This window comes from Molothrus ater, chromosome 5, assembly GCF_012460135.2.
Source record: "Molothrus ater isolate BHLD 08-10-18 breed brown headed cowbird chromosome 5, BPBGC_Mater_1.1, whole genome shotgun sequence".
NCBI lineage: Eukaryota > Metazoa > Chordata > Aves > Passeriformes > Icteridae > Molothrus > Molothrus ater.
Window position 1 is genome coordinate 15,351,173 of NC_050482.2, and position 27,802 is coordinate 15,378,974.

General features: G+C 37.9%; 1 protein-coding gene across 4 annotated transcripts in view; it reads left to right on the plus strand.

The window, feature by feature from the left end:
• The window catches only part of KIF21A (kinesin family member 21A), an 86,816-nt gene that overhangs the window by 55,744 nt on the left and 3,270 nt on the right, over positions 1–27,802 (plus strand). For 2 of the 4 annotated variants that reach the window (XM_036401815.2, XM_036401816.2), the window contains 16 exons: positions 639–792; positions 1,152–1,352; positions 1,683–1,784; positions 3,503–3,668; positions 4,153–4,173; positions 8,031–8,091; positions 8,302–8,356; positions 9,735–9,952; positions 13,753–13,863; positions 14,400–14,528; positions 16,081–16,119; positions 18,085–18,221; positions 20,559–20,739; positions 21,090–21,254; positions 21,949–22,066; positions 24,883–25,053. In XM_036401815.2, the coding sequence (XP_036257708.1) occupies positions 639–792; positions 1,152–1,352; positions 1,683–1,784; positions 3,503–3,668; positions 4,153–4,173; positions 8,031–8,091; positions 8,302–8,356; positions 9,735–9,952; positions 13,753–13,863; positions 14,400–14,528; positions 16,081–16,119; positions 18,085–18,221; positions 20,559–20,739; positions 21,090–21,254; positions 21,949–22,066; positions 24,883–25,053 (2,029 nt within the window). The remainder of the gene's footprint in view (positions 1–638; positions 793–1,151; positions 1,353–1,682; positions 1,785–3,502; positions 3,669–4,152; positions 4,174–8,030; positions 8,092–8,301; positions 8,357–9,734; positions 9,953–13,752; positions 13,864–14,399; positions 14,529–16,080; positions 16,120–18,084; positions 18,222–20,558; positions 20,740–21,089; positions 21,255–21,948; positions 22,067–24,882; positions 25,054–27,802) is intronic. The other 2 variants (XM_036401817.2, XM_054514800.1) reach the window with 2 other exon arrangements.

Below are 27,802 nucleotides of genomic sequence, written 5' to 3' on the forward strand. Positions count from 1 at the left end.
GAACTGAAATTCTTGTAATTTCAGTTACAAGACTTGCTAGCAGGTGCTGTTGCAGGAGCTGTTAGTTTTCAAACTGTTGTCATGTAATGCTCATTAAATTGGCATTTTAGCATTATCAAATGCAATTTCAGTTTTCTGGGTTTAAGACAATAATATAATAATAAATGGCATTAAATGGCATGTCACATAAACTGATTTTGCAGTCTTGAGGGTTTTTAAATCTGCTCTTCAAGAGAAATTACCTCGGTGGTCCAATGCCATCAGTGTTAAGTTAATGGAAAAACTTGTTGGAAAATGGAGCTCAGTGTATCAAGTTGATTTGTGCTTTTCCACTGTGATTTGAAGCAGATCTTCTTGTTAAATAGGGAACAACACCTACATGGCATTTGAACTCAATAGTGTGTCATGAAAGATACTGCAGTGTTTGAAACCTGTTTTTCAAGTGCAGCATGTTAGAGTGCAGTAGAGTTTGGGGCTGGGTAGAGGTGGCTGTCTGGTGCTGTGAAAACCTACAACAACTTCTGCATGACATCCTTAAGTTGTTTGTGAAAAATATTCCAGCCTGATCATTTCCACATTCAAATTTGTCAGTGGGCTACTTCAGACTTAGCTGTGTATTTCTCTTCAACGTGCCACAGGAGGAAGTACCAGCGGAAAGCAGTGACAAGCAGGGTTTACTCCTCAAGGGCAGCCAGAATGAAGTGGCAGCTGCTGGAACGCAGAGTGACTGACATTATTATGCAGAGGATGACTATTTCCAACATGGAGGCAGATATGAACAGGCTGCTTACGGTGGGTGATCTGCTGTGCACTGTTGGCTGTATCATTGTATGAAATAGGGAGCACTGCAAGTATGTTTGCTGTCAATTAACTGCTGTTATTGCAGCATTGGCAAAGTGGGTGGAATCTACTGTAATCAGTGAAGACACTTTTGGCTCCAGTAAACATTTGAACAATGGGGTTGCTGTGCTTAGTACATTAATGGCATCATGTGCGAATAGATTTCTGTATTCCCCTGTGTAACTTCTTCCCATGGAAATCATGATATGTTTGTTAAACTGTACCAAAGGAAGGAAAACAAAAAGGCACTTCAGTGTTCTAAGGGCTTACTAATTCCTTTTTCTGTAATATTATGTCTTTGTGGAAAATAGCAACGTGAAGAACTCACCAAAAGAAGAGATAAGCTTTCAAAGAAAAGGGAGAAGCTCATCAAGGGTGGGGGTGGCAGTGAAGCAGATAGAAATGTCCAAAACATAAATGAGGAGATGGAATCAGTAACTGCAAATATAGACTACATCAACGACAGCATTTCTGACTGCCAAGCAAACATCATGCAGATGGAAGAAGCAAAGGTAGGTCAAATGTTATTGCAAAAATGGTAAAATGGGGACAGGAAACCACAACTGTGTTAGCACTGAAAATGTTCTCATTTAGAAATTAGTTTTTGTTTGTCTGTGTAATTGTTGAGCCAGGAAGTTAAAATTGGTGAAAACTTGTATGTGAATTTTGAGATGAAGACTTATACAATTGATACATGAGTTTTAGTGTCAGTAGTGTAATGCCAGTTAAGATTGCAAAGCATTTAAATGTCAAAGCTGATCCTTTCCATTATCCTGGCAATAACTTATTTTAATTCTTGGGACTTTTTCACAATCTGACTGGGTTTATTCTTGCACACATAGGAAGAAGGAGAGACCTTGGATGTAACAGCAGTGATTAACGCTTGCACTTTGACAGAAGCTCGATATTTGCTTGATCACTTCCTTATGATGGGTATCAATAAGGTAATGTGTTAAGTGAAGTATGTGTGTGCCAGGACTATGGCATGTGCCAGGGGCAGATATGTTGTGCTGACATAAAGACATGACTAATGTGTGTTAAACAAAGCAAAGCTGCTCAGCATTACTGAGTCATGCTGATTCTCAGTGTGAAGGCCCTTGAGATCTGTTGTCCTCTTCAGCTTACTGCCTGTTTCTCAACCCCCAGTAGAGCCTTCTTCACTGTATTTAATTAGATCATGTTGTTCTTACTAGAGCACTAGCTTTTTGTAATCAAATAAATCTCGGTGTTTTTCAACAAACTCCTAAAGAGAGCTCGAGATCTTTTTTTTAAAAGACTGGCTCAGTCATCTTTGTACAGATATGATCCTCAAAAAATTTAAGTTATATGTTGATGTATGATATACTTCAGTCTGAGTAGAGCCACAGGGATTCTTCTGAAGGTGTTGGGGAAATATGTTTTCTCTCATATTTTCAAAATAAGTATTTGGCAGTTTATAACCCTGTGCACATATGTATCTGTGCTCTTGTTGCTACTTTTCTTTCTGTCTCATTGAGTCAAATGGAAAATTTCAATCATACTGAAACTGACCTGTTCTCTGGAGTTTCTTTTGCATTTTTGATTCGTCACTATGCAGGTAATCCAAAAAGTTTGTGGAAAAATAAAGGGTAAAGAAAATTCCCACAATCATATTGGCTTCTAGAAAAGTCAATCTTCTAATATTTTTTCAGCCCTTGGATGTGTTTGAATGGTTCTTGTAACAGAGTTAATGTGAGAAAAGTGCCTCTGACTCACTCTGTTAACAATTTCTCTTTATTACGATTAAAAGCTCCATTATGTAAAGGCTTCTATCATCTTTTTGTTCAGTAATTATCACATAAAAAAGCTGAAGGGATATTTTTTTTGCAAAATTGATCATGCCTACCGTCTATTCTATTGTTTGTTTTCACCTGCAGAATGTGTCTATTGATATGTACCTTTAGTTCTGTCAAAATGTAGGATGTAAATTCATAGGGCTACTTGTTACTCCAGCACTAGCACTCAAAGTCTGCTGTTGCCCTACAAGCCTTTGAGAAGATGTGTTGTACCTTCATTTTTCCATACTGCTTATTTTGGAATTTGGAAATCTATTTGGAAACCATTCTGTAAATTATCTCTGGCTATATTTTCTACAACTAAAAAATTCCCACAAATCTGTGGATCTAGGGAAGTTCTCTTAGAATGAATTCTGTCATAAGTTGGGCCATAAGATCTTTCATTAGAAGCTGAAAGTTCACTCAGTGATTGGGTAGGAAAGATTACAGTTCTGTGTCCCACCCTGTCCCACTTCCACCTCCCCCTGTTCTTGTCGTAGAGTACCGTAGGTAATAATTTTTTAAAAAGTAGTTATTTGGGAAAAGTGGAGGTGTTGATCTTTCAGATGCTTGCTACTCTTAAAAAATGCCGACTCTGAATTGCACTTGGGAGTCATGTCCCACTTAGCCACTAGATGCATATTTGCAAGGCAGTCTGAGGAATGCAAGTTAAAGGAATGCTTAATGAATCTCTTTAAAAGGTGAAGGAAAGAAAAAGATCCTTTGTTGACACCTGATCTTCAGGATGTGAGAAGGCAGCTGCAATGTACACATTTTTTTTGTGTTTGTGGTTTTTAAAAAAATTTGACAATTTTAATTTTGTAAAACAAGGATTTTGATAAAACATATGTTATCTTTCTTTCTCCTAGGGTCTCCAAGCAGCTCAGAAAGAAGCTCAGATCAAAGTTCTTGAGGGACGCCTTAAGCAGACAGAAATTACTAGTGCTACTCAAAACCAACTGCTGTTTCATATGCTAAAAGAAAAAGCTGAATTAAATCCTGAACTTGATGCTTTTCTGGGTCATGCTTTGCAAGGTAGTTTTTTCATCTTGTTTTCTGAGTAGTCAGCTGCATGTCATGTTTGCCTTTTGTGCATGCTGTACTGGGCATTCTAGACTATTTCTTTTCTGAATAGATGCTGTATTGTAACATATACTTCACAATTGACATGCATGTATGGCATTTTTAAGTAGACCCTCTCAGCAGTGAAATGTAGGAAACAAAGTTTTGTTATTATTGAGATTTTTTAAAATTCAAATAATCTGCTTGTTATTTTTACAATCTGGAATTGTTTAAACTTCTGAATGGGAAGTTGAAAAATTCAATCCCGTTCAGTCATCATATGCTAGGGATTTTGGATTGGCATTTTATGTCGTTACGGCATCTATTCTACTTCTCATGAGATGATACTAAGAAAAATTTAGAATACATTTGCGTACTTTTGTTTTATTTCTTTTTATAAATGGATATGTTTTGATTGGAATGTTGCTTTTTTTTCCTTGTTGCTGTATTTACACAGACCTAGATAGCATACCACTGGGTAAGTATGTTTAGCTTTCTGTGTACTGTACAGCTGCATGAGTTACTAATTCATTCATGTTCACTAACTGATGCATCTTAGAATTTGTGAGTGTGTGAAATTTGCATGAATATTCTGTAAATGTACTCATTATCATGAGCTTAAAGAGCACTTCTTCCTTTCTGAAACCACCCCTAGCTCTTGTGGCAGTAGCCCTTGTGGTATTTGAAAGTGAAGACAGTAAGCAGAGCTGTATTTCAAATTTATAACTTGGTGCTTGCGAGCCCAAAGTATGTTCAGACTACATAAAACTATTTTGTGATATACTACTGTTGTGACAAATTCTGCTCATTTTAGGTTTGAAAAAAAGGCAATTCTTAATTTCCAGGTCACTTTTAACCTTTTGGAAATAGGTCATTTTGTAATGTAAATATTGTACAGAATGCAGAATGATATCCCACTTTTTCAATTGGGTTTAAGTTACTGACTTCACTGATTTTGAGATAAGTCTCTTGTTGCTGTTGCTTTAGAGTTATTCCCAAATGAATTAAGCTTATTTTTTTCCCTCCAAAGAATTGACTATATTTGGAACTGGAGAAAAATAATCCTGTTACCAGTGATAATTCCTTTGTGTCTTGTGCTACTTTTAATTGCGTTTTGCTGTCCTGTGCTAGTTTGCACAGCATTTCAAAGCACAAAACTACATGGAAGTGTAGACTACATAGAACTACATAGATCATAATGTAGAGATGATGAGAACTTGGCCAGTTTCCTGTCAGGTGACACCTGAAGATGTGTCAGGGGATGTTGCTGCATGCAGCCAGTTATTTATTCAGGAACCTCAGTGGTTTGTAGCATCATAGTGTCTCTAGAACAGGCCTTTAATGTGTGTGCATGTTCACCCCTGTTGGTGCATTGTTTCTCCTGACAGCATTGCATTTTCTTTAGCTCTGGACAGGTTTTTACTTATTAACAATATCTGAAGCAATGAAAAGCCACTTGCTAAATGTATTGAAACAGCTCTGTAATCAAATTTTTTGTAGAGTGTTATCTTATTAAAGAAGCTTTTTAACACTTTGCAAGCATGATCTGAGGCTTTTAGAGTATCTAAGCCACTCAGGACTCTGCTCACACTTTATGGGAAGGAAATGCAGCTGAGTATGCTGCACTTATCTAGGTCCAAGACTGTTGGCACTCTGTGTTTTGTGGACCTTTTAGCTGCAGGGAGTTCAGACACCTCTGTAGTGAGGCTTTGCTTCTGGGATTGCTGGCTGGTTCACAGGGACGCTGATGGTGCAGGGCCTGACACAGCTCCTGCAGGTAGGAGTGTGGGTGGCAGCAGATCCTGAGATCAATCTCACCAGGATGCCTGACATCTCAGTGGTAGAGCAAAATTATCCCAAGCAAAGGGATTGCACTTCCATGGTATTTGTGATTCGCCTTCTTGATGCTTACTTTTAGGTCTACTGTCTTCAAAAGTTCTTATCCATTTGAATACACTTGGTTCAGCAAAGCTTGAACATTCCCCAGTGTAGTTGTGCACTTGCATTCAGCTGTAGACAAGAAGTTTTAGTGTGCAGAAAAGTACATCACAGGCTCAGGCTTTGACTTGAATGGACATTCAGTGCACATCCACCTTGGTGGATGAACCAGCTGCCCTTCTCTATCCCATCTCTCTTGTGAAGAGTTAAAATGACCATGAAATTGAGTTCTGAATGCTGCTTCTCTTTGAGGAGTTGTGGAAGCTGCTTTTACTTCCCACCTGTGATGTATGGACATCAATGGATGTGGGTCACAATGATCTATGTGCAGATTTTGAGAGGGTTGGTCAGATGTCATTTCCTCTGGGTGAACTGTGCTGGTGTATGGCTTTATTCTGGTACCATTCAGTTGCCACTGCATGAGGATGGATGAAGATGAATAATCAGGAAGTTCTCCACCTGTTCTGCAAGCAGTGGTTTGCTAGCAGCTATCCCTGCAAACATTACTGTCTTTACTAACTTCATTTCTCCTTTCATCTCTTCTCACTCTCACAGAATCTTGCTCTTTCTATCTGTTTGTTGATTCTGTGCACTGGTTTCTATCTTGGGGCTTTGGGCAGTCTCCTATGTTGAATTGCAGGCAAACTGAAGATACTCATCAGGTCACATGAGAGTGAGCCTACAAATAAAATCTCACCTTTTGTTGTCATTCCACAGTTTCTACTTAGTCACTTGTAAAAAGAGATCATAAGTTCTTTATGAGTAGGGGATGAAGTAACATAATTCTAATAGGAATCCTATATTTTATTAAAATGCATTTGTTTTAGGGATGCTGCTTTTGTCTTACTGAAAGGAGCAGTACTCTAAATCCCCACTTTTGCAGAAAGCATATAATAATAATAGCAATAATAACAACACTAATGACAATAATAAGCATTGAAAGATTTTAATATGGCCTCAAATCCATGATGGAGAAAAAAGAAACCTGAAAATTCAGAGTGCTATTCCTGTGACCCTGCTTTCTTTAGAATATTGTTGTATTTCTGATAATTAAGATTACATTGTTAAAATTAATTAATCAGTTGGGTAACTCTGAAGTGCATTATTGGTGTTGGTTCTAGGTTGATGGTGTTAACTTTTTCAGGGAACATGTTTTCAGGGAACATGCAGCATACACAAATGGCAGTATTTTCCTTCTCTTTTTTCCATTCTTTCTCAAAATTCAGCTGAAAGCTGCATATCTTTCCTCCCTTTCTACAAAACATAAACTTAAAGATATATACATGGTCAAACCTGTTTCAATAGGGGTTACAAATATATTTGTTCTATGCATTGCAAATGGTATCTGCTTTTTGACAGAAATTAAGTAAAGAAACTCAGTGTCTCTTCTAGTAAAGAGGAGGTGTAATGGAATGTCATTACAAGGTTTTTAATCCTTAATATTTCACAAGTATGTTCAGAAATAAGGGACTTTGCTTGCAAAAATGTGTTACCTATGTCCTTGATCTATGCCTAAAATGTATTATTAGAATAACACACAATTCAGAGGATTTGCTTTCCCAGCAGTTTGGAGCTGATTGTACATGTGCCCTTGACTGATTGTGTCAGCTTAATATTTTGCACCATTTGCATGCAGACGTGTTACTTGGATGTTTGACAGTGTTAGTGTGTGGCATGCATGCTGGTTTTGTCTTCTGTGGACAGGTTTGTGCACCCATTTTTGCTTCAGGAACATTTTTACTGAGCAACTTCGTTAGAAATTAGGCTCTTTTTAGAAAGCCATTCTACAGTATTAAGTGGTAGCATCATCCTCTTTTGAAATGAATCCTTATATACTAATAAAGTGCTTGCTTCTTTTGCTTCTTGTTAGCTCAAATACTTGGTGGCATTCTTTATCAGAGGAGACTGAGCCTCAGCTCACTAGCTAGTTAAAAATATAATTTTCTTTTTCATTATAGCCAGACTGATTCTGTCTTGGAGCAAGAAGGTGAAAAAAAGAGGAGAAAGAGACATTCTTACTGTCCATTGATTTACATCCCATATCTTCCATGTCTTGCAGATAATTTTATTTGCTTTATCTGCTCTCTTACAGATTTCCTTCTAGAATTTCTGTTTTTCGATCATCTCTTCCTCTACTACAGTAGACAGAGGACCACGTTTGGCACAGTAGGCCTAGATGAATGATGTATTTAGATTGTATGAAAAGAATTACTTTAGGTGTCAGGAAAATTCAGTGGGGGCTGGATAGAAAATAGTCAAGAAATTTTGAAAATCCCTATCTTTAGTACTCTGTTCATCTACATTCAACATTGTCTGAGTTGCTTTGTACAGCACTTAAAGCCTTCACATCCTGTTGTAGAGGAACAGACTAATGTTATTCTTCTGGAAATTTTCTAGAAAATTTGGAAGATAGTACTGATGAGGATGCCCCATTGCATAGTCCTGGAACAGAAGGAAGGTGAGGAAATCTTTACTATCCGTTCTAGAAAAATTACTGCAATTTTCTCCTTTTGTAATGCAGAATCATGTATCCTTTTGAAAGTATCTCTAACATTGTTTCATTATACTTTGTCCACGATTTCAGTAGAAAGACTAATAAAATAAAAATACACACCTGCAAATCTGCCAAAAGTATGACTTTCTAACTGTGATGCAATTTTTCTTTTAGTTCATTATCTTCAGATCTCTTGAAGCTTTGTGGTGATGTCAAACCCAAAAGCAAGGTAGGATGTACAATGATGATGATGATAATTCTTCTGCATGTCTTTTAAGTGATTCTATGATTCTATAATAATTCATAATTTAATGATACCTTCTAGAGAATGCTCTTGCTTTGCTCAAGAGACTTTAATGAATGAAGACTTGCAAAAGGTGAACTTATGTACTTTACATATGATTTGTGTGCAATATGATTTTGTGTGACACTCCACTCTGAGAAGCAATGATAAAAATAATACTTCTTCAGTATTTTGGGATTAAGTTATTAAAATTCCAGGAAGAGATATGTTCTTCCAGTTACTTGCACTCCAAACTGGTGTAGTTTTGCAGATTCATATTAGTTAGGCTACAGTTCATTGCTATTGCCACTGGAAACTGTGAACATGCATATTGTTTGTAATTTGTCACAGGAATCTTGAAGTTTATGAAACACAAGTTTGACCTCCAGGGTCTTAATTACAGTTGACAATGGAGGACTATATCTAGGCTGACTACAGTTTAATATTAATGGCAGTGGGAACTGGAAATGTGTACTGATGGCAATTTTGCTTCTGTGCTCACAGGAGCATAAACCAAGTTTGCAAAGTAAATAGAAGCTTAGCCTCCACTTTTCCAACTGCAATTGGCTTTGGAAGAAACCATCTATGTTGGCTGTTGAATTATTTGGTAACATTCCTTGGTGTGCAGCTTTTTGGGCTGTTTAACTGAGTTTGGTCTGAAAATGTAATGAAATAAGCATGTCATTTTTGTAATGGCTCTTTTCAGACTGGATCTTTGTCTTCCCTATTGGTCTTTCTTTCACTGAGGAATAGATCTTAATTTCACTCTAAAATGACACCAAACATGTATGATCCATTTTTTACAAATTACTGTGTTGCACAAAGCATAGCTCCTTTGTGAGTTTTTCTGTTGTTTTCAAATCGTTGAAATGCTGAATGAATTTTAATTCATGTGGACTTTTGAGGTGACTTAAACTAAGGAAGAAGCAGAGTTTGTATATGTTAGAAGTCACACCAGTATAATTGTAGGTATTTAAATTGACACTTTGCTTTATTCCTCTCTGCTTTATAACATTTCATTTGTATAAAATGTAGGTGAGTAAAATTGTACTCATGTAATATTGGCAGGCAGCTGGTTGAAAGGATATCCTTGGAAACCAGTTCTCAAATCAGTGTTTCATGCCATTGAATTTGAATTGCCTCCTCTGAAATCATTGCCCAAAAGCAGAGATGAGTTCTTCGATTTAGTTTCCAAAGGCAGTTGCCAAGTGTTTGAGGGGGATGCTAATTGCCAGCTAATGCTGAGTTGAGTGTGGGACTCTTGGCACACACCTTTGCAGGCTGAAGTGGCAGTTTGTTTTTGTTTTTGTGGTTTTGCCTGCAGGCCCGCCGCAGGACCACCACGCAGATGGAGCTGCTGTACGCGGCCAGCAGCGACCTGGGCTCCGACAGCAGCGCCGCCGACGCTGCCCCGGCTGGCTCTGCTGCAGCAGCTGCAGAAACCCAGGAAAGTGGGGTGGCTGCTGACACACATGACACTTCTGCTAGGGACAGAGAGTTTATACCCCCACCATCTGGCTTACCTTCTAAGATAGGCAGCATGTAAGTTTGGCCATGCTGTACTAATTATCCTTTGCTTTTAAAAATTGCATGTTGCCAGTTTCATGTAATCTATTATTTTAACTTTACAACTGAGGTTGATATACTTGATGCTTACTAAATAATACTGACAAAGCTCTTTCCTTTCTACCATCACCACTCTAGAGAGTATAAATGCAGTCTTGTAGGTACTGTGGTTCTCATTGAAGATGTAAGTTCTGTTAAGCTGCTTTGTTATTGTAACCATGCTCTATGTAGAGGGGAAAACCCCTCTAGTACCTTGAACAGTTTGCTGTATTAGTGCTATGGGAAATGCACATTCTAGGGAGATAGTGAGAATCTAATTAGAACAGCAGAGAGATTTAAAAAAATCCAACAAAACACAACCCAAAAACTTTATAATGGTATTTGTATATGGTCCAAATTATTAGGAAAAGTCTTTCAGTGAGTTGTCATGTATGGACCATGCATAAAATGAAGAAGTCTATGCAACAATAGAGTATTCAAGTAAAAAGTTGAACACTTTGAAAGGAAAATGTTAGATATTATGAATCTTCAAAATCCTTTCTGTTTGCAGGTTGCACTTACCTGCAGAACAGTTTTACTAATTGAAAGTATCTCTTGATTCTAAACAGAACTGAAAATCATTGTCTTTTTACTTTGGGACCAGCAGGTGTCTCTCACACACACTTTTTTTATTTTCACTTGCTCTTGCTGTTCATTTTATATCTACAATATCACTGCTGGTGATTGGCCATTCACTGCTAGAGACCCTTTTCTTGGCTTTTTTAGGTACTACCTCCTGTGTTGCACAAGCTCATGTGTAAATTCGATGCACTTCCCACATTCAATGATGTGTCCACATTCAGTGTCCCGTAGCTATCTTCACATTACAGGTTCCAGAGTTAAGCATCTTTTAATATTCACCTGTCCTATTTGCATAATATTTTTACAGCAGTCTCTACCTAATGCACATTTGCAATTTGTATTTTTTACTATGTATTTCTGGCATGTGCTTGAGGTGGCAATTGTGAACAGTAAAACACTGCTGACAGCAATTATTAACCCATGCTGATGGCTTCAGTGCAAATAGAATCTGCTTGGAAAGAATGCTGTTGAGGGTGAGCATAGGTGGAGAAAACCCACTTATTTCAGCAGTTAGCATGAGATCAGTAGAGACTTTTGAAGCTTCAAGATCTAAAACATCAAGTGTTATGACCTGACATCCAAGACTCAGGTAATGCCAACTTTTGCCTCACTCTATCTTCTAGAATGTATCCATTTATGAAAGTGAACCACAAAAAGGCAAACAAGGATTTTCCCAAAACTATGTTCTGCAAGAATTTGAGAGTTGCATACTGTCACAAAGTCAATTCAGTCAGCAATAGGCCTCACATACTGAATTGGCATTGATCATGTTTCTGTAGATAAGTGATCAAAAATGCCCACAATCAATCTGCAGTGACCTTCTCACTGCAAGTGTGTATGTTTTTTCAAAACTAGAACTCTTGCTGGTTTATCTGGTCATAGTTGAAGAAATCTTGTCTTTATGACCCATCTGGCCTTCCCTTATAGACCTGTGGTGCCAGCATATCTCTTGTAATAAAATATATTATTTGGGAGGAGACTTGGACCTTACCTGCAATAAATGTTTTCTCCCTTGTGCCACTTACTTGAAACTAGGTGATCTATAAGTCCCTTGCAATCCAGACCATTGTGTGATTCTGTTACATAAATACATATGGCCAGCAGTTAATTTAACTGGAATTCTGTTTACAAAGTTGGTTAGTGCTGTTGTCCTTTGATATGTTCAACTCATCTACAGCAGCTTTTTCAGAGGATAGTTGTCTTCTGTAGGACTTGTGTCAGCTCTGTTCAGATGTCTGTCCTGGCAGATATAAAAGGGCTCTGGAAACCTGGAAGTAGGTATGTGTCCTGTTCCTTTTCTGTTAGGTCATTGCCATCATGCACCTGGTTTTTACACCTGTGCTTAGGAAGTTCATTCCAGCAAGATAGCTGTATTTTTATAATACCTGCATTCCCAGGCTTTCAAGAAGAATTCAGAAAATGATGATGCTATTTACACCCTCTTCTGAGGATATTCCAGTGTGGAGTCAAAGATGGAAGACTCAAGGGCAGGTAGAGAGAGAGCAAGTGAAAGTTGTCTCTGTGTCTGAGTATGCAGGATGCCAGTGTGAGGCAGAGGAGCTTGGGTTCCAGTTTCTGCTTTGGTTTATTTAATCGAGCAGCTGCTCAGTAGACATGTAAGCAACCCTGGCAATAGACACTATAGCCTGTTTGTCATCCTTGCTGGAAGGCCTGTCAACCTGATTCATAGAATTTGCCTTGTGACCTCAGGATTTTTGCATTCCTAAATGCATACTAGTCCAGCATAAAGATAGGGAAGGGAGTGTGTCCTGTTCCACCTTTTTTGGTGTCCTTTGCACAGTATGCCTAGAGGTAAGGGAGCCCTACATAGAAATGAGTGCTCTGGCCTTGAGGGAATTGGACCCACTTTCTCCCCTTTTTTATGACTTAATTGCTAGGCTTCCGTGCAAAACCAGGCAGGTTATCACTTGTCCTCCTTTTCGTGTCTCTTGAAGACCCTGGGGAGCTCTAGGGTTGAGATGCAGTTCTTGGCACCTGGTCCTACAGGTCCCTCACATTCCAGTTAGGGTTTGTGATCACCCGAGACTGTCTCTTCTGCTTGGGTCAGGTAGCTGTTTGTGGTTGTGCTGTCCATGTTAAATCATGTTCTTCTGTATTCCAGTCTCCAGGTGGATTTTATATAGCACAAACTTCCTCTTAAGGGAAACATTTAGAAAAGTTGAAGCTATGCATATTCAGAACCTGTAGGGCTCTGAGATTGATGGTCATAACCATGTCAGGCAGGTGGCCTGCCAAATGAGCTTTATCTGATTAATGGAGTTGTGTGGAACAAAACCACTTTCAGAATCTGCTTTCTTGCTTTAATGAGTGTTTCATATTCATAGGAAAAATCCTTCTAAATACAAAGAAATAGGAAAAACAAAACAAATATTGCTTTTGTGATTGCTCAACTAGTGAGAAATGGAAGTTCAGAAGAATGGAGACCGCTTAGATTCCTTTCTTTTTTCTTTTGTCTGACTATGGTGAAATGAAAACATTTGGGTGTCCGCTTTAATACTGTCCTCTTGATATTCTTGCTAATTTTAATGGGGAATAAAAGGTTGGGACAGGAGTAAGAGGTTCCAATTCACAGTGACTATGAATTGGAATTGTTTCAGAGCAGGAACTGGAGAGACAAATGAGGGATGGAAAGCAAGGGAGAAGGGAAGTGGGGGACAAAGAGAAACCATGTTATAATAGCTTGTCAGTGGGAAGTACCTCTTCTCACTTCCTAATTAACATTAATACGTTACTGCAAAGTTTCATTTGTGTATAAGAATCGTTGTGATGTCTCTGTTGTTCATATCTGTAAATGGCCGATTGTAGATACACATGTGGAATCTGAAATTTAAGGACTTCCATGATGTTAATTTGGGATGCATACTCCATTGTATTTCTTTTAGTGAGTCTCTTTTATTATTGAATTAGCATATCTCCTTTAACTATTCAGTATCTGACGCTATATTTTGATCAATTTTCAACATTAATAACTTACTATATTTTTATATTCAAGTGTGAGAACAAGTTTATCATGCTTAAATTCGAGAGACAACAATAGATTAAGTATGTTCTAAAATTTGAAATCACACTGAAAGAATGACAGGTAATGTTCTGTGAAGGGCCTTGGAGTGAGATAATGATTGCTCTTGTTTTAGTTCAAGACAACCATCTCTTCCAGAGAAGAAAATACCTGAGCCTTCACCTTTAGCAAAGAGAAAAGCCTATGAGAAAACAGTGGAAAAGACAAAGACAAAAGAACAAAAACTGTAAGATTATTTTAAATTTATTTCTGCTGACGTAATTTGAACTTTGAATTTTCTTGAAAAATAAATCTGTATTTTTCTATTTCTTTTCTTCCAGGATAGTTTGTATTGTTTCATTGTTGATATTATTGCTCAGCTCATGTGTGGTTGTTTGTGGTTTTTTCCAGGTTGTTTTTCTGTACAAAATAGCTCAGGGGCAGAGCCCTGAGAAAATGCCCTTTGGAGCATTTGCAAATTTACTTTTTTTTTTTTTTAAATCAAAGTCAACAGTATCTCTAAGAGCCTTCAATTTTATAAGAATTTCTTCATTTTACATTTGTGTTTTCTGCCTATAGCTTTCACTTTTACCACTTAATCTTTGAACATTGTGCCATCTTGCACTCTGCAGCCTTAAGCTTTTTGCCTTCTCTGAGAAATATCTGTATTACAATCCTAATCATTTGCTTAAGAGAAGAGCATCTAACGTTTGAGGCATGTTGCATCTAACTTTTCTAACCATTCATAACCTGTTAAAGAAGATGTTCTTTTTTTTTTTGTAGCTCAGATTCTGGAGCCCCAGAGGCTAGTCTGTCACCTCCTACTTCCCCACCAAGCCGGCCCCGTAATGAAATGAATGTTTTTAGTCGTCTTACTGTTTCTCAGGGAAACACATCAGTTCAGCAGGATAAGTAAGTCACAAAGGGAAGCCTCAGCCCCCAACCAGGGAAATGTAAAGTGTGCTCAAGTTTTCAGTGTAGTGTCTGGTAGAAATTTTGCCCTTCTGCAAGACAGGAGGAGATATTTCTCATGTTTTTGTGTAGTTTTCAAAGGAAATATTTTAAACTATCATGGAACCACTCTAAAAATTTGAGAAGAGAAATTTCCTGCTGAACCTTGTTTCCTGTTTTCTAGGCTATGTCTGGTATTTGTAGTTTTAAACCCAAAATAGAAAATGGTAGAATTCTTAGATGTTTGTGTATTTGTGTGTGTGTTTACACTCAAAAATAGATTTTAGGTGATGATTTAGGAAATAGTGCTTTTGGCAGTTACTCAGTTGCTCCAGTGTTGCTCAGAGTGCTCTCACAACAGCACCTCAGAGGATGGGACATTGAAATAGCTAGAACACAGTTGTTTAGATATTATCCAAATTATTGAACTGACTGACTTTAGAAGGTGATCTGCAGGAGTAGATGATATTCATATCTTGTTTAGAAGAAGTAGAACAGATTTTTCTCACATTAGGCATCTGTTTAGGAACCTTTCTCCAAATGGCAGTGGACTTTATGTGACTAGAATCTCTATTACAGGTTTCAGTACTGATACAAATACCATGCAGTGCTTATGAACTGCAACTCAGATTTAAAATAAACCTTTATTTGTAACTCTAGCAGGATAAGAAATTGCTTTTGTCCGTTGGCACTATTTTTTGAATAAAATGGGGTTTTTTTCAGAGGTCTACAGCCACCACATACCAGGCAGTGGCTTGCAAGGCTTTCAGTAACTGTGCTTGTGACTTCCTTATCTTAGCTTACCGTTCTTATTGCTAACTCCCACCAAACCCTTTTCGTTTTCTCTGACCTGACTTTGAAGTCAAGTAGAAACTGCTGAATCTGTCTGAGTTGAAAATGGGCATCTTAAGATGTACTGAAAATCATCATGTCTTGGGAAAATATTGTCTTGTATGTTTTCTTGGTTTTTATTTTTAAACATTTTTCGAAATGAGAGGTGAAGGTTTTTGAACTCAGCATGGCTTGCAAATCGCTGTATTTATTTGAGTTATCATATTTAACATTTATATGTCTTTTACTAATATTTTGCATGTCTCTTCTACACTTAGCAGGCATTGATGTTCAAAGTATTTTTTTTCTTTTGATATTCTCAACAAGCATCTTATGGAGGTTAACCTGTGCATCTATCTTCTCCTTTTAAGTTTTTGTCTTCTCTAAGAAAATGTTGGGGAAATAAGAAATGGCTCAGCTGCTGTTACTCATCTTCTGGAGCTGAAACAGTCTACTGTAACTTACTGCTGAGAGTGATATTTTAAGATAATTATTTTCCCCCCCCCTACCCCCCATATCATCATTGGTTTGAGATATACCTTGAGCAATGCTGCATAATGTTTGTGGATTTGCATTGCTTTTCTGAATTGGCCATGCTGTTGTGTGTTCTTCTCATGTGGAGGCGTTCTTTTGCTGATACCTATATTCTTTCTCCTCACAATTCCACCACTGTTGATTGTAGGTCTGATGAAAGTGATTCCTCTCTGTCGGAGGTACAAAGGTACTCTCTCTTTCTCTTTTCTGTTTTCTTGGCATCTCACATCAAAGTTATTCCAGTTCTTAAGGCATTTCATTCTGTTGCATGATTTTTCCTGATACCTGTGCATTGTTTCTCTTGCCTTTGCTGGAACATGAAATATCTGAGATTTGGGTCAAGCATGTCTCCCCCTCTCCTTTTTTAGGGTATTCTTTTATCATTGTTGAGCATGTCAGGTGTTTTAATTATAACTGAAGTATGGTGTAAACATTTCCTGAGGCACATTGTTTCTCTCTTTGTTTTCTTAAAAAAAAATAGGAGCAGACATTTTATTATGTTTTATTTACTTATTTCCTTATTTTTGTTTTTCTTTTTCCGTTGTATGCTTTGATCACTAAAAACGAAATCCTAGTGTAAATAAAAATGAGTAGTTTTTATTACTTCTTTCTGAGACAATGCACAGTGGCTTAAGAGATCAAAGAAATGTTGCTACTTGTGTCCCTGTGGGTTAGGATTTTGGTACTCAATGAAATATTTGTTTATCTACAGAAGGGCAGTCAAATAACTGTTAATAATGTAATGGTGGCTTTGGCTGGTCATTGTAGCACTTGTAGTGTTTTTTTTTGTCTGTAGATTTTAGAACACTGCATATAGGTAGATAAATAGCTCCAGGACATGTATTTTACGTGGCTTTCTCCTGGGTGAGAAGAGCAGGAGGAATAACTCAGTTCAGAGGCAGCATGATCCAACAGGGACTACTACAGAGAAAATCATGTTAGTTTAGTGTGATGCTGGAAAACAAAAGCAGAGAGACCTAAATTAATTAAAAAGCAAATTGTTCCTGTTTTCTTGAAAACACAGAATGGTGCAGATGAAAGGTGAATGCCTTTCCAAAATGAGGACGATAATGTTACACAATTTAAGATGCTATTAATATTAGTAAAATCTAAAGAAGGATTGCTGAGGAGTTATGAATTATATGAGTGAAGATGTCCTGAACTGTAAAAATGTTTAAAATCATAATTTTAATGTACTAGATAAACTAACCAGCTGTCACAAAGTTAGCTTGTATCATAAAGGACTTTTTCCTTTCTATAGCAAACTTCTGGACAATATTACTAATTTTTTAGATTTTCCTAAAGGATCTGATACTTTTTGTTTTGTTTTGATGAGATAGGGCTATGGTTTAGTTCCTTTTCATCACAGTTATGTGTGTGATTCCCAAAAGAGCATGACAGTGAGTCTTAACTGCAAGCTGGCCAGATCACAGTGTTGCATGTTTTGGGCATCACCTTGAGGCTTTTCTACACTTCACAGAAATAAAGGGGTCTGTATGCGTGCAATTGTATGCATGGGATTTTAGACAGCTAGTAATTTTTGTTTGGTAAAGAATTGTGAGGTGTTTATTTCAGGCAAGTTTTGGCATCACCACAGAATTAGCTGAAAGTGCCCAGGAAGGTTCCTCTGGGGTGTCAGCATTCCAGTCGTCCTCCCTTTTAGCCATTTGAGCCGTGAGCATGTTGTTGGGTACAGGGTGCAGTGGGAGCCTTTTCAGACACAGAAGTTATCTGCAGTTCTTTGTGTCTGCCCATAGAAATCAGATGATGTGAAATGCATGCTGAGTTTGGAATTGGCACTGCTCCATTTTTCAGAGCTGTTTATGCTGTTTAGATGGTTGATCTTGGGCATACAGAAGCTTTAAGTGTCCTGGTTTGTTCAGCATTATGCAGACTTTGCCATGTACCCAGCATTTAGCATCTTGTTGTCTTTTCATTTGTTTGTTTTTTATGTGATTTTCTTTAACTGATAGGCCAGAGTTGACGTGTGTTGAGGCTAAATAGTAAAAGTCCTTACATAGTTTATGAAAGGCATTCAGCTGTTCTGCCCTCACATCTAAGAACTAGGTTAATTTTTTTCCCTACATGCAAGTAAATTAGCTTTATCTGTGTCTGTTACTGTGCCCAACTCACATTCCTTTTTTTTCTTTAGGGGGATAATTAACCCATTCCCTGCTTCAAAAGGCATCCGATCGTCCCCACTTCAGTGTATCTACACAGCTGAGGGACATATCAAGGCTGTGCTTTGTGTTGATGCAACTGATGATCTTCTCTTCACTGGATCTAAAGGTTGGGCAAGCTCTTTGTACGTCTGCTGTCTACAGAGGCTGCTTTGACAACTTGGGGTGTTGTGAAATTCTTAATTTGTGCTTAGTGCTGTAAACACAGTGGAAAATTCTAAGGGTCTGTTTCTCAACATAAGCTGAAGATGGATTTACGGTAATTATCTACAGGTTTCTAACTCCAATGTGTAGTATTTGGCTGCTTATTTGTAGTGGAAAACTACAAAAAGCAGTAACATTAACACTTGTTGAGTGATAAGATGGAAGCAGTCATGGTAGCATGCAAACACATGACATGCAATGCAAATAGCTTCAGGTAAGGGTGGAGGTGGGAATTCGGACATGTTTGGCTCTACTGCACAGAGTTTGAATACCCTTCATGCCATAGTTGGTTTTTTGAGCTATCTTCATCTGAGGGTGTCTTCTGCTTCCTCTGTGCATCTCGTTTCCTGTCCTTTGTTGTTATGAGAACTGCATGGCAGTTGTGGGAGGGCCTGGAATTTTAGTAACCTCTAAGTTCCTTACTGGATGGTGCAGTTGCTCTATAGGCTTCTCAAACTGATAGAAGCAGTGTTTTGAAGAGAACATTTTCCTCCTGTCTGTAGTGAATTTCCAGTATCATTGCTCAGTTTGGCCTAAAGATACCACCAGAGGCCACCAGAGCTCAATGATTTCTTTTCACAAACACCTATTTTAATATAAAAGACTTGCTATATTCTTAGTTGTGCAGCTGAAACTATAGCAGACTCTTTTTTTTTTTTCTGAAAGTATCAACGCTAACAGGAATTAGAGTGGCTGGGAAGGAATTAACACCTCTTGACAAGGAGACTCTCCTTTTAACTAGTTCATATAATGAATAAACCTTGAAATTTCAGGACATCCCTTTTATCCCAGTATTAGCATAGTTGACAACCCCATCAGATGCAAGTCTTCCACTGCTAATATTCAGTTATGGATTCCATAGCTATTCTACTAGCTGGCTGTTAAAAATACCAAATCACACACTTTGAGTGAGTTGGCAAACTTTTGATCTTGCAGGTTTTAAGCCAACATTTTAACATTTGTACAAGAATACACAGTTGCAAAAAAGGACATTGATTTAGATTTTGTAAATAATACTTAGTTAATTTCTGTTGAGATTTTAAATTTAGTGGCTATGTGAGGGAAAAATGGCATGTTTTATAATTTTATTTTACATCTAGATTTGTATTCTAAAGATTTAGTTGTTTGGTTTTTTTTAATGGATGTTTGCAGATGTTGCAAATGTTTACCTTTTTGAAGTCATATCCTGGCTTCTTAAACTTATGGGAAAATTTTTTCTCTATATATTTTTGAGGGGAGTTTACCAAGTATGCTTTTACTCAAGAGTGTAGACAGTTGTTTAATTAAATAAAGTTAAATCTTTTGGAAATGGTTGCTGAAGCAGAAAGTCTCAGCTCACTGACATCAGATTCAGAAAAACTGACTTGCAGACAAATTCAGAAATGCCAGTAAGCTCTCATGTGCACAGCAGATCTTTGATCTTGGTAGTTGGTGTTTTAAAGTGGCAGACAGGTCTTGCTATACTTACCTTCATGCTATCATAACTGGAGTCTATACATGGAGCTTTCTCTTCATCCTTCCAGTACTTATTTCAGTATAAATGTATATCTAAAATACCTGGAGTGATACAGACATGCTGCAGCAGGGAGAGTTTCCTGTTCTTGCCAGTAGTGTTGAAGATTTCTTGAAAACTTCTGTGCATTTGGGATTTTAATAGATAAAAGGTTGCAGTATTTAAATTCCTTTGCTATGGAATCAAAACAGTGACTAAAGCACTCTCTGCTGGGACTTTCAGAGGCCCCCAAAACACTGAAGGGTTTGGGTCCCTTCTCACGTTTGTAGTTGTGTTGTGGCAGACAGAACTCAGCCATACTAAGTCTCAAAACTCATCCTGAACTATGTTTTTATTAATGAATTATTGAATTAAAAATTGGATTCTTCTTTTCATCTATGATCATCCACACTTTACAGCCTCTAAATTGTCTGCATTTTCACTTCCCTTTAGATTTTAATACCTTTTAAAATGCTTTGGGAGCTAATATGCAGATCTTGAAAGCACATTTAATGATCAACCTTGCTTGGTTTTGATAATAATAGATGGATGCCTATGAGTATTTCTAAAGAACTACTTATTTTAGCTGTGTTTCTGCAGGTGTCTACAGAAATGGAGGAAAATATATGAGTGCAAATGAATGAATGTAATTTTTTAAAAATTAACTGAGTTTAGGAAAAGCATGAGATTTTTCAGTTTTTTTTTTTTTTATTGTTAATATTTTTCCCGTTTTTGTTTGTCTTTATTTAGATCGTACCTGTAAAGTCTGGAATCTGGTAACTGGACAGGAGATTATGTCTTTAGGGGGTCACCCAAATAATGTGGTTTCTGTTAAATATTGCAACTACACAAGCCTGGTCTTCACAGTTTCAACCTCCTATATCAAGGTGTGGGACATCAGAGATTCTGCCAAGTGCATTCGGACCTTGACGTGAGTATGCTGAACCTCAGATGCCAAGCATTCAAATGAGTCTTGATTTTAGATACATTTTATTATATTTAATTCAGTATTGCAGTACAGTGTAATATAAGTACACTGTTGGCAATGTTTCTTTACATGTTCAGGCTAAGTCAGTATGGGACACCAGTAATATATGAGAACACAAAACAATTTGCATATAGAGTTTTATCAGATGTTTAGTATTCATAATTGGCTTATAACCTTTTTTGCTCAGTGAAATTAGTTTGTTTCTAGAGAGTATACAAAGTATGGCAAACTAACTGTAGAATTTGGGTTTTTTCTTTTTTTTTTTCCCCCTTTTTTTCCTTCTTTGTACTCAGGTCTTCAGGCCAAGCTATGCCTGCTGATGTGTGTTCAGGAAGTACTAACAGAACAGTTGCTATCCCAGCTGGAGAGAACCAGATCAATCAAATTGCACTAAATCCAACTGGCACATTCCTCTATGCAGCTGCTGGAAACTCAGTGAGGATGTGGGACCTGAAAAGGTACAGAACACCAGCCAAAGAGAATGTTTTTAGGTGGTTACATGTGCATAGGCAGCAAAGTTGTGCATATGAAACAGTCAGTGTAGTATTTCTTCTATATGGTAGTGTCCACATCTGGGCAAAATATGGTATCAGTTACACATCAGCTAATCCATCTGTTGTGGTTACTGAGATAATGATTTTCTCATGTGTTAAGGTTGTGATGAATCATTTCAGTAAAAATGACTGGAAAAACACAAGGTTTTGTTTGACAGGCACTACAAAACACACTTTTGTAGAGGTGAGGATGGGAATCCTGACTAGTAATTGTTGATGAGATGATGGAAGCCAGTGGAATATAATATGGGGTTATGATAGCTGCACTATAATTACACTTTTCCAAACAGAACCTGCTCCCAAAGAGTGCATTCAAAATACAGAAAATACTTACGAGGGGACTGATTAATCTTTACTTTAAATGTTTTAATTCCTATTTTAAGTATTTAATTCCTATATTAAGTAGAGGGGTTTTGTTGTGTTTAATGTAGATTTAATAATTATCCATGCGTATGAACAATAGAGTATAGGTAAACAATAGGATGAGTACTGAAGACATAGGGAAAATGAAACGATCCATTTGTCACAAGCTGTGCTATGGACTCATTTGGATATGTGAAAAATTAACAAATCCTCATTTCTTCTCTTATCCTTAAAGATTTCAGTCTACAGGAAAGCTAACTGGTCACCAGGGTCCTGTTATGTGCCTTACTGTCGATCAGATCTCCAATGGACAAGATCTTATTATCACTGGTTCAAAGGATCATTATATAAAGGTAACTTGGCATATCAGCAAGTCTGCATCATGGGATGCAGGCTTCAGCAGAAGTGGCTTACATCTACACATTCAAAATGTGATAGCCAAAATGAAAATTATTTCACCAGTCATGGATCATGAATAATATTCAGTCATAATACTTACTACTTCAATGCCTTTTTTGTTTTACTAAGGAAGATGGATGCATGGTTGTCTCCAGTTTAGTTTTTTTCTTAATCCCCATTACATTGGATGTCAGGTGTACAAAGTCTTGGAGAAATATTCGTAACACCTGCTTTTAGGTAACATTTAGCTCTTCATCTTAAGTCAGTGCCTCTGTTTTGGAGTGCAGACCTAATTGTTTCAGCAGAGACAACCCTGTGTGTTCCTCACGTAAGAGAGTCCAGGGTTTAGCCCAGGCTCCTTCTGAAGTGGGGAAGACAGCAAGGTCAGCACTTCTCAGGCAAGGTGGCCAATATACTTTTCTGTTTCTTGGAGTTGTGATTAATTCACTCTAGGATGTGGAATCTGTTTTTTTGGGATGAGGGGTCTTTTTTTGTTTGGTTTTTTTTTTTTTTTGTCTCACCTCAGCCAGTGGCTATTCAAACCCACAAGCTCCTGTTTCTCAGGGCTACACCCAAATCACCAGACTTAATAAATTGTAGATCATCATGTAAAGGTGACCTTCACACTGCAAAGAATGTGTGATGCATGAGGCCAAAGAGAATGGGCAGGAAACCCTAGCTTGTTATGAGGGGATACTCTTTGTTCTGTTCTTCTCACACACTGTAGAGAGTGTATGAACACAGCTGGGGGTGGAGCAGGATCCAGAGTCTTTGTGAGCTTTCTCACTGAGCTAGGCTTTCATTTTTTCATATTATTCTGCAATTCTTGGATGCTTGGCTGGGCACTGTGCCAGATGCAAAAAACTGCCAGGGAGGTTGGTGCACAGTTGGACAGTTTGGGCTGTGGATTTGAATCCTATCAGCAGTGTCCCTATGGTTAGAGGCCAGGGGATTCTTAGGCAATGGGGAGACAGAGGCAGACACTCTGAGAATTACTTCTCTGCACAGTTCAGAATATTGGTTTAGTTATGAGCTGCCATCCTGGCACAGGTAATGAGGGAGGGACCTCAGTGGGAACAACAGGGTGGCATCATGTAATGCAAGTTTGTCTTGCTGTGAGCTCCTGTGAAAAGCAAGGATGTGGGAGGGCTTTTGGAAAACAAAGCTGTCAACAGGCAGAGAAGTTTATCTGTCCTTCCTTTCTGTGGCCAGGCTACATAAATCCTCCTAAGTCTGCCTGTCTCTTGACTTACGCCACTACAATGTCCAGGGATATTTCAGCCATTTCTGTGTGCTTCAGAGTAGTGTGTGTTCTCCAAAGTGAATGCCTCCAGAATTCTCAAGCCACTTTGGATAGTATAAATGATCTATATGTGCAGCTGTCTATGAATTCTCAAGGCTTCCATTCAGCATGGAAAAGAGGAGGTTATGTGGAGACCTCATAACTTTCCATTATCAGAAGGGGGCTTACAGGGAAGCTAGAGAGGGACTCTTCATCAGGAACTGTAGTGACAGAACAAGGAGTAATGGGCACAGATGGAAAAAGGGGAAATTTAGGTTATGATATTAACATTAAATTCTTCACTGTGTAGGTGGTGAGACACTGAAACAGGTTGCCCAGTGAGGTTGTGGTTGCCCCAATGCTGGCAGTAATCAAAGCCAGGCTGGATAAGGCCTTGAGCAGCCTGGTATAGTGGGAGGTGTCCCTAGTACCGAAGAGGGTTTGGGAGTACATGATCTTTAAGGTCCATTTTAACCCCTTAACAATCTGTGGTTTTCTGTTGGGCTACCAGGCCTGGTGACAGATACTGTCATGTCACAGGAAACTACTGTCTTGTCTACTGAGTCAGTAATATTAGTCATCTCTAGGTACCTGATTTTTCTGGTTTATCACGGAATTTTTTGTTACAGTTGGAACTGATGCATGTTAATTGAATGTGGTAACGTATTTTAACACACCTTTAGCTCACAAGGTATTATTTTACACTACCAAGCTCCCCCTTTTCTACTGTCAAGCTTATTCATTCTAAAAGGCCAATAAAGAGCAAATAATAGAGGATAAAGTTTGACATTTTCTTGTGAAACAGAGCTGGTGGTTTAAAAAGTTACAGCTCATCTGTTCTTTCAGCTCAGTCTCACTGGGTGAGTTCTGGTTCCCTACAATGCAAAATGAATCAGATTTGCTTACACTGCAGCTCTAGCAACAAAGACCTGATGGGATTGATTATGGCTTAAATTGTTAAAGCAACCTTTCTTAAAGAGTTTAACACCCCATTCTTGGAGCACAGACAAGGAGAGAGGTGTGTCTAGTACATGAAAAGCATCAGTGTGTAATAGTATGTAACCCTTACCAAAACAACTTGTCCAGAAAAACATATTAATGCCTCTTTCTGAAGCGACTTAGCTGTGCAATTCTCCCAGAGTGAGTTATGTTTCCCAAACTCACCCATGAGCTTTGTTTCTCTAGCCCACCACACAGGGTACATATGGGCCCTTCCTGTGAAGCTGCTGTGTATATGATATTCAAGTAGTAGTAATTCTTCCCAGAGCAGTCTTCTCTGAAGTCAGTGGAGTATTTCCACTTCAGGCAAGAGGTGGAAGGGGAGAAAGGAGTGGTTCTGGTAGATAAATTCTGTCAAATATACATCATGATATTGTGGCCTGTAATAAGACTGTAAAAAGTTTTTTCCCTGAAGTTGTTTGCTGCATGACTTTCAAGCAGGTTAGATGGCAGAAAATTTCATATAACATATTGTATTATTTATTTTAGATGTTTGATGTGACTGAAGGGGCTCTTGGAAGCGTGAGTCCTACACACAATTTTGAACCTCCTCATTATGATGGCATTGAAGCACTTGCTATTATGGGAGATAACCTTTTTAGTGGCTCAAGAGATAATGGAATTAAGAAATGGGATTTGTCTCAAAAAGATCTTCTTCAGGTAATGAAAAAATCATGCAGCTGCTGTGACAGTCACGCTGTAGAACTGTTTTCAGGCTCTATAAATGTTCAGGCTCATACAATGACTATTCACATAGACACTGGTGCTTTTAATAGGGAAGGCATAGAGCACTGACTAAGAAAGAAATCAATAATGTACTTGATCTTTACATGCAGTTGCTTTTCTCTTCTGTAATGTAGCATCAGGAAATTCTGGTGAAGTGGTTATCCTGTTTTAGCTCTGAGTACATGGGGGTTGTTTTTCTGCTTCAGAATAAAAGCAGCATTTGCCTCATCTGTGACTGGAATCACTGGATACTTGTCTTTGACAAGTTAGTAAAGTTTGGATTGGGAACTCATTAATGAAAAACAATATTTTAGATCAGGCTACAAAATATTTTCTTGTGAAGAGGTTTTACAGCCTATCTCACTCCACCCAGTCTTAGACCTTAGATCATCTCCTTAAACAGTGCAGGTGTTATGATCTGTATACAACACACTCACAATAACACTTGCTGTCAGAACACATTTGCTGTATGTTTTTACTTATGTAAAAAGGTAAAAAAGGGAGTGGGTGTAAAAGGACCTCAAGTCCAGGGAAATTGCAATTTGTTTGGCATGAAGAACTTTGCTTTTTGCCTACCTGCTATAAGCTGGTCTGTTCTTCTAGGGCTTATGAGAGGTTCTTGAGATATAGTTGTGATTATTTAACTTGAGACTGACCAAGAACTGGAAGGCAGAAAAACAAATACCAGAAGAGAGTGCTGGTTTTGCAGTAAGTTTTACAGAAAGGAGGAGCATGCATTTAATATGCAGACTGATAGCAAGGAAACAAATAAAATTTTAAAGTATTGGGACATGAGAAAATAATGGACTAGCTACTTTAAAAAGAAAATATATATATGGGCATAATTAGTATTCCATAAATATATAAACTTTCTTGACCTTCATTCAAAATCGTCCAGTTCAGTGCCAGTTCCTTTTCAGAATACTACAAAGACTTTGCAGTTAAAATAAAGATTCATAAATTTGGCATCTTACAGAAAATCTTCACTTGCCTGTATTGGGACATCTGCCCTCACATCTCTCTGTCCAGAAAAATATGCTAAGGATCTTGTACCAAAATCATAGGCACTGGAAAGATTTTGTTTTCTCAGAGTGACTTCATTGAAATTTTAAGGAGTGTCTTCACTCTTGCATTTTAGGCTCATTAAAAAATTATGCAATATGCATTTTTGCTATTGCAATTAATTTAACATCAGAAAGAATACAGGATCAGGGGTGAATAAGTATGTAAATTGGACTAGTTATATCACTTTCCTTGTTTTCCTTTTGGTATATGGACATGATTCTCTACCTTGCCTTCCCCTGTTTGTTGGTTTGAAAATTAGAACTTGAAAAGAATAATCTCACACTTCTTTCTTTTCATTTCTATAAAATGCTGAATGTTTTTCAATGAGGCAAGACTGAAGCATTTGACAGAATAGAAGTAATTTTTATTCATTGTCTTTTATAGGGAATGAGAAATGCTGTTGCTTTGCTAATCATGTGATAATTCAGAGTGGAAGGGCCCACTGGAGGTCACACAATGTAAAGTTGTCCTGCTGGTTCAAGCAAGGCCAACTTCATAGTTAGGTCTGGTTTCTCAAGGCCTTGCCCAGCTGAGTTTTCAAAACCTCCAAGGTTGCAGACTGAACAGCTGCTCTCCTTTATCTACCCAGCAACCAAAACCTGAAACAGAGCCAAGCTGCTTTACAGCAGAAATGCTAATGTTGCATCAGAGGTTCTGGTTTGGCATACACATGTTGACCAGGTTTGATCCTCTGTAATTAATGAAAATCCCTTAACAAGCATGCTATTCAAAAGAATTTGGAGATCATCTGCTTCACTTGGTGTTGCACATCCCAAGTCACAAAACCCTGCTGTGACAGAATTGGGATTTATAAGAACCACAATCACCCCACCCCCCTGCCATTCCCAGTTTCATGGAGTGCTGCAGACTCAGAATACCAGTGCTGTTGTAGTTGTGTATGTTATAAATGAAATACCAAGGTAAGTTCCTAGAAAGCTGAATGTACTCCATTATGAGCAATGCAGCAAGCAAAGCAATTCTTACCTAACTGAACTAGAGAAAAGCTACATTTGGTATCCCCAAAAGACAGCAAATTTTGGCTATTATTTCCCCATATTTTTGTTTTTCCCCGTGTATTTATTTGTGAGAACAACAAAAGGATGTGGTTCTCATCTGATCTGTGCAGCATTTTGCTTTCTGAATGAGAACTAAAATGCTAGTGCTCTTCCTCAATAAAGAATTAATGTGTTTCTGTGAAGTGCAACATCACAAAATCAATGTATAATGTGTAGTAGGAAAAGAGGAAAGAAAGAAGGCAAACACAGCTTCTGTCTTCCTGGTGTATTTTTGTGCAGTTCTTTGGATTTTCTTTTTATGTGTTTTATAGCAGTTATAGAGACTTGAAACATATACAGAGACCATATGTTCAAAAATGCATTCAAATATGCATTAGAAAACATGCAGACTTTGCATTATCCTAAACTGATTTCTGTTCTACATTAGGTCAATTGTACATATTAGATTTTCTTCTTGTTTTGCAGTATTATTTCACAAAAACAAACACTCTTGGAAGTTAGCACTGTCCTTGCTCTAAAGGTGCAGAATCCACCCAGAGCCACGTAGCAAAACTGCTGCAGGACAAGGAATCAGGCTTACAACTTGGGATTTTTCCACTTCT